This window comes from Arachis ipaensis, chromosome B6 (assembly GCF_059453495.1).
Source record: "Arachis ipaensis isolate K30076 ecotype BB chromosome B6, ASM5945349v1, whole genome shotgun sequence".
NCBI lineage: Eukaryota > Viridiplantae > Streptophyta > Magnoliopsida > Fabales > Fabaceae > Arachis > Arachis ipaensis.
The window spans coordinates 144,591,756-144,609,394 of record NC_142441.1 but is presented as its reverse complement, the minus strand read 5'-3'; the positions used below and the strand labels follow the sequence as shown (position 1 = coordinate 144,609,394).

The window sequence follows — 17,639 nt, the reverse complement described above, 5'->3', positions numbered from 1 at the left end:
TGCTTCTTGCTTTTTGCTTCTGCTGATTTTGAGTTTTTACATCTGTTTCTGCTTCTTGGTTTGGTGGTGGTGGTGGTGGTAAGTGCTGGTAGGGGTAGGGGTGAGGGTATTTTTGTCCGAAAAAATTAAAAGGACGATTTTAATACGAAAAAAAACGTTAAGGATGATTCTAAATTGAAAATTATGATAAAGACGGTTTCGATTCTGACCCCAACATTAGAGACCAAAATAATACTTATCCCTAATAGTTAACATGACACCATTGTCGAATCTATAAAATGATTCATTTGACTTTCGATTATATCTCTTAGAAATTAATTTAATTGATTAAATTTTTTAAAAATTAATTGAAAGATCAGATAATTTTTAGAATAGTTTTATTTTTTGGATGGATATACATGTTATAAATATAAATAATGAAAAAACAACCATTTGTACCCATGAACTTTACGAACGCTGACAAAAGTACCAATTAAAGAAGAAAACTAACGTTGTATCTATCAAAGATGGATTCCGTACGACAAAAGTAGCCAAATCCTAAATTTATGTTGACTTTTTAATAAAATTTCAGATTTAACCTCACCATTATCTTCAACCCCTCATCTCTTTTTTCCCAAATCTCAAATACCTCCATTACCTAAAAACCCTAATCTCAATACCTAAAAACTCCAAATTATCATTTTCCTAACCCTAATCTCAATACCCCTTTCAACAAATTTCAACCATCTCTTTATTCTTTTTATCAATTTTACCACCTCCTTCACCAACACGTGTTGATGGTGTATTGAGTTTGTGCTTCCACCACTGCCGCCGGCGGAGCCTTCTCCTCCTCCTGCTGTAACTTTCGGCTGGGAGCAGTTTTGGAAAAGGTAGTCTCCCGATGAGTTGGCACCGTAATCATGTATGATGATTGGCGAAGGAGTGTCCACCGAGGAAGTTCTCGAGTTTGGGTTGTTGGTGATGGTGGTGGTGGTTGTTGTCGACATTGTTATTGTTGTTGCATGAAGTTTCCAATAGCAGGTTTTGGTTGATGTAGTTATTCTCCTTCCAATCTATGATGATAAAGAAAAATAAAAAAAAGAGTAATTTGTAATAATAATAGAGAAATTAAAAGAGAAAAGAAATTATTAAACCTTGATGAGTAGAAAGGTGAAGATGATTGTTGAAGGGTTCTTGATAGATGGGAAAAGGAGTGAGGTTGAGAGTAGTATCGGCATGAGTGGAAGGAGTGAGATCGAAACAGTTTCCATCATCAGCAGCAGTTACATCATCTTGTGCAGTGGGATTGAATAGCCCAAAATGAGTTTGATGATGATGAGTAGTAGTAGTGTGTTGTTCTTAAGGGGAGAGAGAGAAACCCAGCAAGTTCATTGAAGCCATAGAAGAAGAAGAAGAAGAAAGGTTAAATTGCTGAATAAAGAGATGGTTGAAATTTGTTGAAAGGGGTATTGGGATTAGGGTTAGGAAAATGACAATTTGGAGTTTTTAGGTATTGAGATTAGGGTTTTTAGGCAATGGAGGTATTTGAGATTTGAGAAAGAAGAGAGGAGGGGTTAAAGATAATGGTGGGGGTAATTCTGGAATTTTATTAAAAAGTCAACATAAATTTAGGATTTGGCTACTTTTGTCGTACGGAATCCATCTTTGATGGATACAACGTTAGTTTCCTTCTTTAATGGATACTTTTATCAGCGTTCGTAAAATTTATGGGTACAAATGGTTGTTTTTCCTATAAATAATTAAATATTGGTATAAAACTTTTTTGCGTTGCATCAAAATGAAATATATTCAATATTTTGACAAATGTTGTGAAACTTTATCTTCACACATGAGTGTGTGGACAAATATGTCATTCAATTTAAGTAGCCAAGTTGCAAAGCGCAACTAGCTTGTAGAAGTAGAAAGAAGCTCATAATAATCCTTAACTCAAATCCTTGTCAGACTGGGAAAAAGGCCCCTCAGATGTGGCCCTTAGGCTTAGTTTGGTAAAGCTTTTACTTTTCAAAAGTAGCTTATAAAAGCTAACTTTTAAAATACGGCTTTTTAAAAGTTGTAGCATTTATGTTTGGTAAATCAAATTAAAAATTACTTTTAATAATCACAAACAATAACAATTGCATTTGGTAAAATAGCTTTTAAAATTTAAAAATACTATAATAGACATAAATGCAAGCATTAAATTTGAAAATTAGTTAACATATGAGGTTATATTAGACTTTTAAATTTTGAAAAGCACAAGCCAACTTTGAAAAGCTCTATCTTAGGTGCTTTCAAAAGTATCCCAATCTTTTAAAAGCTGCAAGTACAAGCACATGATCTTTTTTATTTACCAAACACAAAATGAGGAGCTTGAGCTTTTAAAAAGCACAAGCACCTCTTCGAAAAACTTTACCAAACCAAGCCTTACTCCATCCACCACGTGGACGAAACCCTTCAAACCATTTCCACTTACCATTTTCTGTGGCTCTTCTCTCTTCCCACCACACCACACCTCTCACCCTGCAAACCCCCCTCCAATATTTTTAAATAAAAAACAACTAAATTTTGAAGCAGTGGTTGGTTATTCAGTTATTTGATCCCAACACGCAATAATTTTATCAAGAAATGCCTTTAATTCTTTCCTCAATTTAGGGTTCCAACTTCCAAGTTCAGCTTCCGTACATCCATGGAGTCTATCTGCACAACCTCCTTCTCCTTATACACTGTTCCTCACCGCCACTTGAAGAAACCACGTGCCAACACTATGCTGCTAACTTCAATTCCTTGTTCTTGCTCTCCTTCGTCGTCGTTTCAATCGTTGCCGATTCGTCGAAGAAGTGCGAAGAAGCTATTAAGAACGAGAATTTCGTGTTCTGCAACAACAGGAAGTGCCGCATCAAACGGCGCCGTTTTGAGCAGTGTGAAGGATGTGTTACAATTGAGAAAACCGTCGAACAGCGCGCTGGAGCAGCTTGACATCGAGCGTGGCGTTTGCATCCCTTTCCGCAAGTACTCTCCCGAGACAGTATGACTTTTCGTTACATCACTGTTCGTTCTCTCCTCAAATTTTTTTTTGGTCCTCTCTTAGTTGCTTTTGATTTTACATTGACGTGGTTTGTTCTTGAGGTAGTGGCCGTTAAAGTTAATCTCTATTGCGTAGTGTAAAACTCTACTAGCTAATAATGTATAGAAATTAAGCTCTTTTTTAAAATTACTTTTAGTATTTTTATTTAGTATTTTTTTTTTTTTTTTAATTGTGAATTTAGAATTATACCGCCTTCGTAGTCTTGAAACATGTATTTTGTATAATCTTGAGATTGATGCTATACGGGGTTAGCAAGGGAAATGGATCCTCTCAATCGGAAATTCCGGTTAACCAAGTGAAGTGTGGATTTTTACCGATTATTGTAAACTTTTGTGAGATCATGCTGAGATCAACTTTATGAATTAATGATAGAGATCTACATTTGACATGTTCAATTGGAATTTCCAATTGATATGATATGCTCCCGCTAGCAAGAGAGTATTTTGTCTTCATTTGTGGTAATCTTGTAATTGCTCAAGAAATATAATCTATTATTATGAAGTATGTAGAACTATGAAGCTAAGATTATTCATTTTTGTAGGTTCTAGTTAATTCCTTCAACTTTGGTAGTTATACTTTTAATGGTTTACTTGCAAGCTGGGTTTATCATACGGCATTATGACATAGTCTGATTTACTTAGCTCACCCCACCTAGTGGGAGACGAGTCTTATTGGTGGTGGTTGTGGCATTTTTGGTGATTGTGAAATCTTTGAAACTAGGAAGGATGTACTTGAAGCGCAGATGTCTGCATATGGGGAAATTAAACTTGATGGTCTAGAATGTAAAATTTAATATTCTCTACATGATGAATATTCGAAACATGCTAGTTGACAGTTGACATGAATATAATTGTAGTCAATGATATTTATCATCCATGTTGGTAGGAGGGTGTCGGTAGCTACTTACCGTGGCCCGTGGGAATCCCCCAAAACTAAAAAAACTTGTTTTGATTTACTGTATAATTATTTCTAACTTGAAGTAATTTTTTTGTTTGAATACTTATCTCTTATTGTTAATTAGGTGAGGAATAAGGTACTAGAATCAAGAGGGGCTATATTGTCGCTTATGTTAAGGGGAGTTGAGATAGTTTGGAGTCTGGGCTTCTACTGGTCTACCTTGGCGTATGATTTCCTGGTTGGAAGGGATGAAGAGGTTGTTCCGTATCGTGCACGACAGCTTAGGAACCTGTTGTGCGATCTGGGACCTTCTTTTATTAAAGCTGGTCAGGTGTGTTATTTTGTTTTGTACTCGGCCATGCCATGAAATTTATAACTTTGTTTTTTCTGGTTATTAAAAAGTTTTTCCCCCCCATTTGACAGGTCCTTGCAAACAGGCCAGATATCATTAGAGAAGATTATATGAATGAACTTTGCATTCTTCAAGATGATGTTCCTCCCTTTCCCAACCAAGTAAAACTTATTACTGTGGCCAACTATTTTTAATTGTTACATTTATGTAAATAATTTTCATACCATTAATCATCTGGATCATATAATTTTGATACATGGCCTACAAATATCACAGACTGCCTTCAATATCATAGAGGAGGAACTTGGTCAGCCCCTTGAAGCCGTTTTCAGCAGAATCTCATCAGGGACAATAGCAGCTGCTAGTTTGGGTCAAGTTTATCGGGCTACTTTGCGTTCCACTGGCGAGGATGTTGCTATCAAGGTTCCATTGAGCTCACCTTTTGTTATAATCATGTTTTAGTTATCAACACATGACATTAAGAAGTTCAGACATGGCATCAATTTATATTGCAAAATAGTGTTTTATTTGTCTATTTATTACTTTTGGCTTGACTGTATTCTTGTTGGGATCACTTGTTGACATTTGCTTGGCCATAATGTTCCATAGCAGCACCTCCCCCCCCCCCCCCCCCTCTTCTCTTTCTTTTTTCCCTCTCTCTTTCTTGTTTAGTATGATCTTTCCTTCTGTTCTAGGTTCTGTCAGATATAATTACCTGTATGGTTTTCTGCATGTAAATTGCTGAATATGCATGCATAGAGCAGCATTTCAAAACAAGGTTAAAGCTGATTCCAAAGACATACTTTGCTGTAATTGTAGGTTCAAAGGCCTGGGATAGAGCCCATAATATATCGGGATCTTTTCCTTTTTCGTACCTTGGCTTCATTCTTAAATGGCATTAGCATACAAAAGTTGGGTTGCAATGCAGAGCTGATTGTTGATGAATTTGGTGAAAAACTTTTGGAAGAGCTTGATTATACCCTGGTAACTTTCTGGACTGCCTTGTATGTGCTACAGCTATAGTAGTTAATCTGTTCAAATGTGTTAGGGACTTGGCTATTACACGGTTTATTTAAGGAGTGGTCCCCCCCCCCCCCCCCCTCTCTCTTAGTAGCTAGCTTTTAAGATGTGGTTCCCCACTTAGGTACTTAACAAAATGTCAAAGCACTAAATAGTGTTTCTTGCACATTGTGTGTGTTTTCTGTGTATAGTTGTTTTATACATGTGTACTATTTCTTGTCGTTATTTCAGGAAGCCCGTAATCTTGAAGACTTTATTGAGAATTTCAAAGATGATCCTACAGTTAAAATTCCTCGGGTTTACAAACAACTTTCTGGTCCACGCGTTTTAGTGATGGAATGGATTGATGGTATTAGGTGCACCAATCCACAGGTTTGTTTAGATTGTTTGGTGCTGCTTTTGCTGTTTGTTGCATGGATAGTCAAGCAACATTGTTTGAGGTTTATAGTTTATTGATAACTACTCTTCTTATGAATCAGGCCATCAAAGATGCTGGTATTGATATAGATGGCTTTCTTACAATTGGCGTGAGTGCTGCTTTGCGACAATTGTTGGAATTTGGATTATTTCATGGAGACCCTCACCCTGGAAATATTTTTGCCATGCGTGATGGACGAATTGCATATGTGGACTTTGGCAATGTTGCCGTTCTTAGTCAGGTATTCCCTCTCTCAATAATTTTGTTTCTTTGATATGAGATATCAGCTTTGTCTTTAGTAATAAATGGATTTTGAAGCTGATTGGGGATAGTTTTTGTGGTAACATATTTATCTGCTTCTATTTCTTCAGCAAAATAAACAAATTTTGATTGATGCTGTTGTCCACGCCGTAAATGAGGACTATGCTGAGATGGCTAATGATTTTACCAGATTAGGCTTCCTGTCACCAGGGACTGATGTCACTCCAATAATTCCTGCTTTGGAAGCAATTTGGCAGAACTCTCTTGGAAAAGGATTGTCAGATTTCAATTTTCGTAGTGTCACTGGTACCCATTCCCGTTTACCTTTTAAATATAAATAGCTATTTCCATGTGACTTTGACTTGAACTGTGCTGTTCCTGAAATCAAATTTCATAAATTTTGATTGAATAACTTCTGTCCAATTAAATGGAGTTGTCTGAACTCTGAATCTGAAGGGAAGAATCCCAAACAAGTAAAGGGCTAATAGTTACGACTCGTGTGACTTTGTTGTTTCAACGTACTCGTTGAAGTCATTTATTTGTATTCATTGATGATGTATAGAAGATGTCATGTTATTCTATGGAGAGAAACAAATATGTTGCACTACCCACATACACCAAAAAACTAATTGTTGTAATTAGATTCTGTTGTTTAATTTCTTGATTAAATATGCCAATGTTTCATCTGTCATGTTTTGAATAATTTCTTTGTACTGGCACATTTAACCATTATAAAGGCAGGCAAAAAGGTTATTTTCCTCTCATTTTTCTTGTTCGGAAGAGAAAAAAGAAGGGGGGGTTCATTATTCTTAACTAATATTCTGATTAAATACAATGCAGGAAAGTTTAACCAATTGGTTTACAATTATCCAATCCGCATTCCCGAAAGGTTTTCACTCGTAATTCGTTCTTTATTGACTCAAGAAGGCATTTGTTTCACTTTGAAGCCTGACTTCAAATTTCTTGAGGTAAAAGCTTTGGGTGTTTCTGACTTGTTCTTTTTTGTTGAAAATTCATGGAACTTATTTAAGGAAGCAATGACTTCCATCCCCCCACCCTCTACACTTCTTCTTCTCCTCTCTATTTTTCTTTAAATGTGTAAAATATATTTTTGGCTTTTAAAAGCTGCTTCATATGTTAAGAAATGATACACTTAACATTTTGCTACTGGATAAATGGTTCATTATTGTAGAGAAAAGGTTTAAGGAGCAACTATCATATTTCAATTTCCAATATATATTAATTACCTTTTGAATATCGATTAGGTTGCCTATCCATATGTAGCAAAGCGACTTTTGACAGACCCAAATCCAGCTCTTCGTGAACGTCTTATACAGGTTAGAACGCCACTAAAAATGAATAAACTTTTGTGCATGAGTTTCATTTTTTTTCTTAGCTTTGAGTGAAATCTTGGTTATACTCCCTATATAAACTTGTATTGTTCTTTGTTCTTTCAGGTTCTCTTCAAAGACGGTCTTTTCCAGTGGAAACGGCTTGAAAACCTTATTATCCTTGCAAAGGAAAATGTAGCCAAGATGAGCAGCAATCCAGCAGTGCAAGTTAAACGCATGTCTGTATTTTGTTGCAACACCATTGCATGTTTGGTTTCTTTTCTTCTTTTGAACCATTTAATAAGTAATATTAACATGAGGCTTATTTATACAGGCAAACTCAAAGAGACTTGAAAGTTGAAAGAAAACTGGACCTCACAGACACCATCAAAGATGGAGCACGCCTTTTCATTGTTGACGAAGGAATACGAAGACAGCTGCTTCTTGCTTTGACTGAGGACTCAAAGCTTCATGTTGAAGAGGTTTGTCCTGATTATATGACCTATTCTTACAACATAATTGTGGTGCTGTGCTACATTATTCAGACTTGTGTTTTATACAGCTCGTCGATGTGTATAGATTGGTTGAAGATCAGATAGACTTACCCTCAGTGGCAGTAGAAGTAGCTCGAGGTAAAGCTCTTTGCAGAACCTGATTGTAACTTTCCTTTTTGGATGTCTTTTTTCTCTTTTGCACCTTGACTAAAAACAATTTTTTCTTTCACTTAAAATGTTTTTCCATAATTGAAAGTACACTTAGAGTGAAGTGACTACAAAAGTATTCACAAAAGATTATGATGGACAAAATTACCATTACAAAAGTTCATCTAACATCTTCAAAAGACTTGATTCAGTGGACAATTTTACCCAAAAGTTGACATTTTCATGGGTAGATTTGTCCTTTGGACCAAACTTTTGGGGATACATACTAGATGGACTTTTGTTCTTTCATAGTTAAATTTCTTTCCATATGATCTTTCCAAAGTACATTTGCACTTTACTCAAGTACTTAAATAGCATCACAAAACGCAAAAGAACTTTTTTTCTAGAAACAAAATTGCATTAATGTCTTAAAATATTTTGTCCAAATGCATTCATTTGTTATCTTCCTTGACCGTATATGGCAACTGACAAATCAAACATAAATATTCTTCGTTTTTTTGTTTTGTTTTGAATACAGATTTCCCAACTGTTGTCAGGGATCTTCTACTTTCTTGGAGTGACTCAGTGTTATCCGATAGATAGCTGAATCTCAGGGACTATATTTGTTTCAGAAGATGAGTATACTATTCACATCCTATAATATTCCTCTCTTTTTGTAGCTGTAAGGATTATCCTTTGAAAATTTAAATAAAATTATCACACTTGTAACTATAGGAAAGAAATACTACATCTGTATAGAAACATTATTTTACTCAGTAAATAAATATCAAGGTTTCATGGGGAAAAAGTCCAAAAATGTCATATAATCTCTTAGCTTCCTTTAATGCGATGTTATTTTACAAATGCAACTTGTCTTCATTTATATAGAGCTGCGACTTATTTTGGAAAGTTCTAATGATCTAGTCACCTAGTAATTCTTTGGTTGATAATATTTTTTATCCAGTTATAAATTCATAACTTCACGTAACTATTAATGTACTCATAATTTCTTCTGATAAATGCTAGAAGACTATTAGAATTTATTGTTTTTAGCCATCAATTAGTTATTAATATTTAAAAATATGGGATAAAGTATGTTATTAGATTACTAAACTAAAGAAATTGAACGGATGGCTAAAAATAATTGTCAAAAACAATATATTCTGATGGTTCTATAGCATTTCTCTAATTTTTCTATTTTTAGTGGTTCTATAGCATTTCTCTAATTTTTCTATTTTTAGTGGTTATCGTTGTTGATATTTTTTTCCCTTCTTTTTTTTAGCCTTTTTTATTGTTGGTTTTGGTGGATTCCCTTGTACCATTATATTTCATTATTTCTGATTAAGATTTTAGGTACGCAATCAAGTGTGTAAAATCAATTCTAGCTTCCCGTCTAATATATAAGTTATTCACACAATGCTTGTCATATTTCCTGTGATGTGTACCACCACCCAAGTATGGCGGCAGAAAATAGTATCCTACGTAGGTCTTTTTTATATTTTTATTTTTAAGAAAATTGAAACTTAAAAGCACAGCCATATTATTTTAGTTGACGACCGAGTGGTGGGACAAAATTACGAGAAAGACAGGGTAAGTCGCATCCTGGTGTGTGGTGTCTCATTGCACTTTATGATGTTGTTCTTGACTTCTTTGCGTTCACACTTTACACCGAGTCACTGACACTATAGTAGCTAGAATCTCGATTTAACTCTTAAAATCTTCCGATATTACGATTTTAAATGAGTCCATCGATTTTACGAAATTTATACTAGGTCTGACGATTTTACAATTTAAATCTTGTTAAGATTTTACGTTTTACGTACTTAATTTACTTTTTCGATTTTACGTAAAATCTCGATTTTCTCTACCTTGACTGACACAATAGTTTTTGGTAAAGTGTTAATTTCACTCTCTTTTTTATGATGTCACTCTAGATAATTTTTTTTATATCGTATGTTTGTATAAATTTATTAAAAAAAAAGATGACATTATCAAAATAGAAGTGGTAATATCCATTTCTTAATTTTTACTTCTACTGTGCTTGTTCAACTATGTTTGGAAACATCGTTTATGGTAGACATGATTTTACCTACCTGATATATCTGGATTGGTAATTTTTATTTCTTCCACTGATTGTAATGATGTTTGATCTTAAGATTTTTGTGCTTAATGATTTGAATTGAGGGTCTTACATGTGTTAATCAAATCTCTTACCAACGAACCACTCGTACTATCAGGGTGTTTAGAAATCTCTTAAATTGAATTCAATTTTAGTATTTGAAACAAAAATAATTAAATTAGTTTAGATAGAATTTAATTTAATTTTATTATTGTTTTTTTTTTTTAAATTAATTTCAATTCAAATAGGTTGAATTTAAAATTTTAATCTATTGGAATTTTACTTAAAATTTAAAATATTTAAAATGTTCTTATAATCTAATTACTTCTTTTTAACTTTTTTTTATTCATTTTTTCTCAACGTCTTTCACCTTTTAACACTATCTTTCTTCTTACCACTTTTATTCCGTTCTTTTTCTTTCAACTCATTTAATATAATATACACTAAAGTTCTACATTCAAGTAAAATACTAATTAAGTCTAACTAAGTTGTTATAACAATTTTTTAAATTACGTGCTTCTTTTTCTTCTTCTGCGTTTCCTTCTCCCCCTCCTCCTTCTCGTCTTTCTTCTTTTCCTTCTTCTTCTTCCTCCAAATTCGCGCAGATTCTTCTTCCTCTCTTCCTCTTCTTCTCCTCCTGCTTCTTCTCCTCCTCTTTCTTCTTCTTCTTCCAAATTCGCACATGCAGATTCTTCTTCTTCAATGTTATGTATTTTTTTTCGTTATCTTCATCACCAATAATATCAACATTTTGCGAACATCTTTATTAGTTCTGATTTTCTTTGTTACCATCATTAAATAATTTCGGTTCATTTATTAATTTATTTCGATTCATTTGTGTGTTAATTGAGGTTCACTTGATGCTACTAAATATTGACCAAATTTTTTATTCCTTAAGTAATTTCGATATATTTTTGTTAATGATTGAGTTTTTTTTAGCAAAAAAGAATGAAATTATTTATTATCACTTTATTCAATTGTATTAAATTTCATTCCTTTCCATTCAATTTGTCTTGAAAGTCATTCCAACTATTGGGACAAATTATTCATCGACAACACACCTGGACTGCAAATGAACCGAAAATATTATTAAAGCGAAACTATTGTATAATACTAAATGAACCGAACATTTGTCTATTATATAAATTCGAATTCAAAAACATCTGCGTCTAGAATGAACCGAAAATATTATCAAAGCGAAACCACTGTATAATACTAAATGACCGAACATTGTCCATTATATAAATTCAAATTCAATTCAAAATGTTGGTGTTGTTGGTGATTACGATAAAGAAGAAGGAAAATCAAACAAAAAAGAAGAAATACATAATGCTACAAAATCACTTAATGAATTTGGATGTGTTTTTGTTCATGATTCAGTTTTATTTGTGTGTTTGTTTTTTAATTAAGTTTGTGTGTCGTAATCATGAAGTAATTTCAATTCATTCTGGATTTAAATAAGATGCATTTAGTCTGTGCTTGTTTTGAAACGAGTTTACATTCTGAATTTAATTTAAGAAACGCAAAAAAGGAGGAGGAGGAGGAGAAACGCGAAGAAGAAGGCGAAGAAGAAGGTAAAGAAGAAGACGCTCCGTGCGTAAATGAGCGTGAGAAGAAGAAGAAGAAAAAGACGCCCGTATAATTACGCTCTTTTAATGAGAGTGGTTTTTGTTGGTGATGGGCCTACTTGGATGAACTTGGATGGAAAAATACTTAGATGTGTAACATCTCTGTATAATATATACCTATTTTTTTAAGATCTAGTGTGTAGTTCTAAAATAATATCTACATGTATAAATTTTATGTATTTAAATTAGATTAATGACACCAAATGTTTGTTATGTCTGAACATTTTAAATGAAGTTGTGTCGATCATGATACTAGCAAAAAGTTGCCATTGATATTAATAATTTTTTGAGTATATACCCATTTTGGTCCTTAAAGAATTTCAAACTGGACACTTTAGTCCCCAACTAAAATTAATTATTCGATTGGTCCCTAACAATTAATTCCGTCAGTCACTTAGGTCCTTTACTCCGTTAACTCTAACGGAGGACAAAATGGTCCCTGACAACTCTAACAGGAGACAAAATGGTCCCTGACAACTCTAACAAGGGACAAAATAATCCCTGACCCCTTTATTCGAAAATGACACTGTTTTTTCCCAATTTTTATCATATCTCGCATAACCCTAACATTCATACTCTCCTTCTTCTCCTTTACAGTCTTCTTTTCCATCTTTTCCTTCCTCTTCTTTAACTCTAAGATTAAGCTATGGTGTAATTGTCACACGTATCGCACCTACCTCAACATGTCATGGACCACACACTTCCTAAATCTTTGTGACTGGTACATCCACCTCGTCTGCACTTCACCCACCAAAAGCATCCACTTCCACGTCTTCGATAACATCACCTCCAACCCCGACACATCCAGGACATCCTCAAGACCAAGTTTCACCACTACTACAAGGGCACGCCTTTTTTCACTCTCCGGCAAGCAATATAGATTGTTGGACATTATGATATCATGAGAAGATTCTCCTTTGACATCATATGCAAATTCTCATTTGAAATACCGAGTGCTTCATTCCTTCTTTTCCAGAGTCCAAGTTGGCAGACAGCTTCAACCTCGCATCCAAGCTATCAGTACAACAAGCAATGTCGCCGTTGCCGCTCATATGAAAACTGAAGCGATTAATGAATATTGGTTCGAAGAAGAAGTTGAAGGAAGCGATTGGAGTGGTGAATAATGTGGTTAGGGATATGATAGGGCAGAGGAAGAGGGAGATGGCAACGACGACGATGGGTCTTAACAAATCAGACTTGCTGTTTAGATTCATGGGATCCATCAAAGATGATAACTAGTTGAGAGACATAGGCATTAGTTTCCTGAGTATGAATTGGTTGAGAACAAGATGATGATTTTTTTTCTTGTGAACATTAAATTTATAGAGTGTGCATTGTGTAGTTTGAAGTTACAGTGTTAGACTGCTAGTGTTATGTGAGATATGATGGAAATTGGGAGAGAACAGTGTCGTTTTCGAACAGAGGAGATCAGGGACCATTTTGTCCCCTGTTAGAGTTGTTAGGAATTATTTTGTCTTCCGTTAGAGTTAACGGAGTAAAGGACCTAAGTGACTGACAGAATTAATTGTTAGGGACCAATCGAGTAATTAATTTTAGTTGGGGACTAAAGTGTCTTGTCTAAAATTCTTTGAGGATAAAAATGGATATATACTTTAATTTTTTTTACTTGTTATGTTATTAGACTACTTAACAAATTGGTTCTTGATAGTTCATATTTATTTTTTGTCGTTGAAATCAACCATGGAGAACCATTTAATTTTTTTTAATTAATAATAATATTTTTTAAATTTAATATTTTTAGATTAATCAAATTTTTGTTTTTTTAAAAGAAATGAACAAATTTTAGTTGAAGAAAATTTTAATTAAAAAAATATAATTATCCACTATAAACTTTAATTTATTTAATAAATATTTTAAATACTGAAATTTAATTCAATTCTATAATTTTATTAATTTATTTTAAATATTAGAATTTAATTTAATTTTATACCATTAAAAATTTTTAAACCGACTGTAAAAATAAATATATTTTTCGATTTCTAACTATTTATTTGAACAATAAAATGCATTTTTATAATTCAAAATCTTTTAATTTGTTCGTCTAACTAATTGGTCTAAGCGGCCATTTAACCGGTTGCTAATCAGTAATCTGCTAATGCTAATCTGTTAGGTAATAGAGGTATGGATGTCACATGGTGTCACCTGCGAATGGTTTTGACTTTGAAAAATAGGTACTAAAATAAGTTCTTTAAAAGAGATTTTTTCTTTTATATATGAAAAAGTCTAGGGACCAATAACTTTATTAGATTCTGTCCAGTATATAACAACAAAAAAATGTAAGTTATTGGATGAAATTTCACATTAATCTCACACCATTAAAATTATTATTAATAACTATTTGACACAAATTACAAAAGTTGCTGACTTGCTAACATTCCTCTTTACATAATGTTTCGCTCCTATTATTAATAGTTAATAATAAAAAAATGGTATATAAATCAACAAATTATTAATTTGTATACGGCGATAGAGGCGCTTTCACCTTTAGCGATTTCTTTGATGAAAACACTTGCGCTAAAGGCTTTAGTATTTTCACTATTAGATGCATTTTCCTGTTTAGTATTTTCCATGTAAAAGGAAAAAGGTGCTATCCCCTTTAAGGTGCCACCATAATAAATAGTTTGAAAAAAAGTGTTATTTTGGTCTAAATTTAACATTTGTTAAGGCTTTTATTTATTAATAGCATAGAAAATAATACTATTACTTTTAATATATAAATATTAAACTCTTATACCTGAGATTTTCTTTTTTTTTTTTCGGCCGATAATCGTAAGATATAAATATTAAGTTATTTTCAATCGTTTAAAGATTATGAATTTCAGCTCTCCAACACAATTATTTCAGAGACAGAATTTTTGGCCCAAATATAGGCTTATCTTTAGAATACACCCTAAGGAACATTGTATTTTTGTTAATTAAATAAATTTTAATTATTAATTTATTATATTTTTATATCAGTAGTTTAAATTTAAAATTTATAATTTAAGATTTAGAGTATTTTATTTTATATTTTTACTTGTAGTAACAAGTTAAATTTTAGGAATAGGTTCTTTATATTTTTTTTTGGAGTGCATTAGGATGCACTATAATTCTATAAGGAAAAAGTATTATTTTGTTCACCAATGTTTAAAAGATCCGTGAGTAACAATTTTTTATGTATGTTCAATACTGTTCTACCGTTAAATTGACACGAATAGTTAACGAACGAATGACTTGAACGTTAATAACCGTTACTAATTAAATTCTATCTTTTTTATACGTTAGAAAAATACTAAAATTTTCTTGTAATATTTTTGTTCCTCAATCCTTTTTTATAAAATCTCAAATCGTAATAATCAACTATCAACTTCTAAAATAAAATAAAAAATTTTATATCGGTGATTATTATTAGCTTTTTAATATGCAAATGATTTGTATCAAATTTAACGGTAGAACTATATTCAACTTAAATAGGACGTTTAAAATTTTTTATTTTTTAGGATTAAAATAAGACGTTTAAAATGTTAAGTACCAAATTAGAATTTAATTCAAATGTTAGAAATAAAAAATAATACTTTACCTACACCATAATATATCTTTTATTTTAAAATAATTTTCATTTTAAATTGTTGTTATATTAAGAATTCAATGTATCTAGATATAACTTAAATTTATATATAATAAAAAATTTATTAATATACTATAATTTTAAAATACTGAATATTTTAAAATTTCAGAAATATGAATAAGCATAATATTTTATATTATTGCATGGACAATTAATCCATCTTAAAATTCATATTAATAGAGCTAATTTAAAAATGAAAAGCAGGTTGAGGGGTTGGCTACTGAAGGTAGACTTTTGAGTCACGTAACGAACTTTCACAAACTTGATGCTTTTATTCCACAAAAGTTATCTTTAAATACATTTATATTTATTTATTTTTATTAGTGTAGTAAACACAGTAATTTGTTGAAATTTAAGGATACTTTTCTTATTTCATAGTTTATTATAAATTTATATGTCTATGCTTAAATTAGTTAAAAATTTAAATTTTTTTAATTTTTTTTTAAAAATTTAATTATCTTATTTTACTGTAGCGTATTGTTGACACGTCAAGAAGCGTTTTATTTTTTGGAATAGTTTTTTGATACGTTATTAATGTAATATATAAACAAAATTCGTTAATTTTAAACAGAGATATTAATAAAGAGGATAAAATGTCTAATGAAATTAATCGCTAGAAACTAAAATATTATTTTTTAATCGATAAAAAATAAAATAAAAATTAACAAAATAATTAGAAGTCAGAGATGGAGTTTTATTTTTTTTATATAAAAAAGAAACTACTACCAAAAAGTTGACTCTATCTATTTGACATCAGCTGTCATGTGAATAGTTAACATAAACAAATAAATTGACCAAATTCTTTTTAATAGACAGAAAATAGACTATAAAATCCATAACATAAATATAATCTAGCTCAAAAAGTAATATTTAATCAAACTAACTTCGATTCATTCGGCCAATAATTCAGTTGTTTGTTTAAGTAAGTTTTAAAAATTTAAATATTTTTTTTTTGAAAATAAGAGCTCAACACAATAAAGTAGAGCAAAAGAACTAGCAATATACCATAAACCTACTAAAAGAACTAGAAAACCACTACAAGCCTACTGCAAACAGTAAAATAATAGGTCTCGGTGTCATCTTCGGCATAGCCATTAACAATCCAGGGAATCAACACTTTTCCATTCATTAACGCTAGTCGCAGACATGTGGATAACTTGTGCAACATCTTTGTTTTGATTCTGGAAGATCCGCCTATTCCTTTCCAACCAAATATTCCAAATAATTGCGCTAAAACACCTTAGTCACTGCTTTCGAATCTCCGTACTTTTTGGTTCCTCTGTCCAACTTAAAAAATTTAAATATTATCTTATGTATATATTTAAATTCTTAAATAGAATTTTAATTGAAATAAATATTCTTTGATTTATTAAAAAAAGAAAATGTGAAAAAAAAAAGTAATATTTAAACAAACAAAATATTTATCATTTTTTTGCATACAAAAAAAAAAAAATTAAAGCAAGCAAATAAATTGATCATTTAATCATTTTAAGTTGGTTATCTAATGTTATGTTTTAATTTATGTGAATTGATATAGCATTTACTCTAATAAAAATGTTAAAAATATTTTTTTATAAAAATATTTGTGTTAAAAGTATGATTTATTTATTGAATTTAATTTTGATACATTATTAGTGTAAAGTAGTTTTACACGTACATCTAATTACGTAATGTCACATCAGTAAAAATAACTACCTCTTATATTTAGCCACATTTTAAATAAAGATAACACTTTTATAACATATCAAAATCAAATTTTATAATTCATCATCTAATAATAAAAAAAAATATCTTTATTCAAAGACAATTATAAAATCTTCGTTCAAGTATCCACTAATTTGATATATGGCAAATTAATTTAATTTTGGGTAAAGTATTATTTTGGTCCCTAATATTTGGAATGAATCTTATTTTAGTCTTTTACGTTTTAAACGTATTATTTTTATCCCAAAATATTTAAAATAACATCAATATTATCCTATTTTCAAATTTTTCACTAACACTTAATAAAATTAATATATTGTTAATAATACTTTTGTTAAAACTATATTTATTAAACTCCCTTCTCCCACATTTACTCTCTCAGCAAACTCAAATCTTATTTTTCTATTTTTTTTTCTTCTTCAATTTTTTCTTAGAGAATTGTCAGTGTAAAAGAAAGAAAAAAAAATATTTAAACTTGTTAAAAAGATAAAAATAAAAAAAAATTGAACAACTATACTTTTAACAAAAATATTATTAATTATACAAAAATATTATTAATTGTACATCAATTTTATT

General features: G+C 31.3%; 1 protein-coding gene across 3 annotated transcripts; it reads left to right on the top strand.

Moving 5' to 3' along the window:
- The first annotated feature begins 2,390 nt into the window (after positions 1-2,390).
- ACDO1 (Protein kinase superfamily protein) lies at positions 2,391-8,792 on the top strand. 3 transcript variants are annotated; one of them, XM_016306919.3, is made up of 14 exons: positions 2,391-3,004; positions 4,086-4,292; positions 4,385-4,474; positions 4,590-4,736; positions 5,133-5,297; positions 5,565-5,705; positions 5,813-5,992; positions 6,123-6,318; positions 6,853-6,980; positions 7,278-7,349; positions 7,470-7,582; positions 7,678-7,825; positions 7,906-7,975; positions 8,523-8,792. In XM_016306919.3, exons 1-14 carry the CDS (start codon positions 2,666-2,668, stop codon positions 8,585-8,587), a joined length of 2,061 nt encoding a protein of 686 aa, XP_016162405.1. In that variant the 5' UTR covers positions 2,391-2,665; the 3' UTR covers positions 8,588-8,792. The 3 variants fall into 3 exon arrangements, with proteins under 3 accessions (XP_016162405.1, XP_016162406.1, XP_016162407.1); XM_016306920.3 differs by having other exon boundaries at positions 2,436-3,004; positions 7,923-7,975; XM_016306921.3 differs by having other exon boundaries at positions 2,436-3,027.
- The last annotated feature ends 8,847 nt before the right edge of the window (positions 8,793-17,639 follow it).

What these genes read in the sequence shown, in the direction of transcription:
- ACDO1 (XM_016306919.3), top strand. Translation starts at nt 2,666, where the DNA reads ATGGAGTCTATCTGCACAACCTCCTTCTCCTTATACACTGTTCCTCAC. An exon ending in CTTTTATTAAAGCTGGTCAG is followed by an intron (nt 4,293 to 4,384) that starts GTGTGTTATTTT and finishes CCCATTTGACAG; the next exon opens with GTCCTTGCAAACAGGCCAGA. An exon ending in AAGAGCTTGATTATACCCTG is followed by an intron (nt 5,298 to 5,564) that starts GTAACTTTCTGG and finishes TCGTTATTTCAG; the next exon opens with GAAGCCCGTAATCTTGAAGA.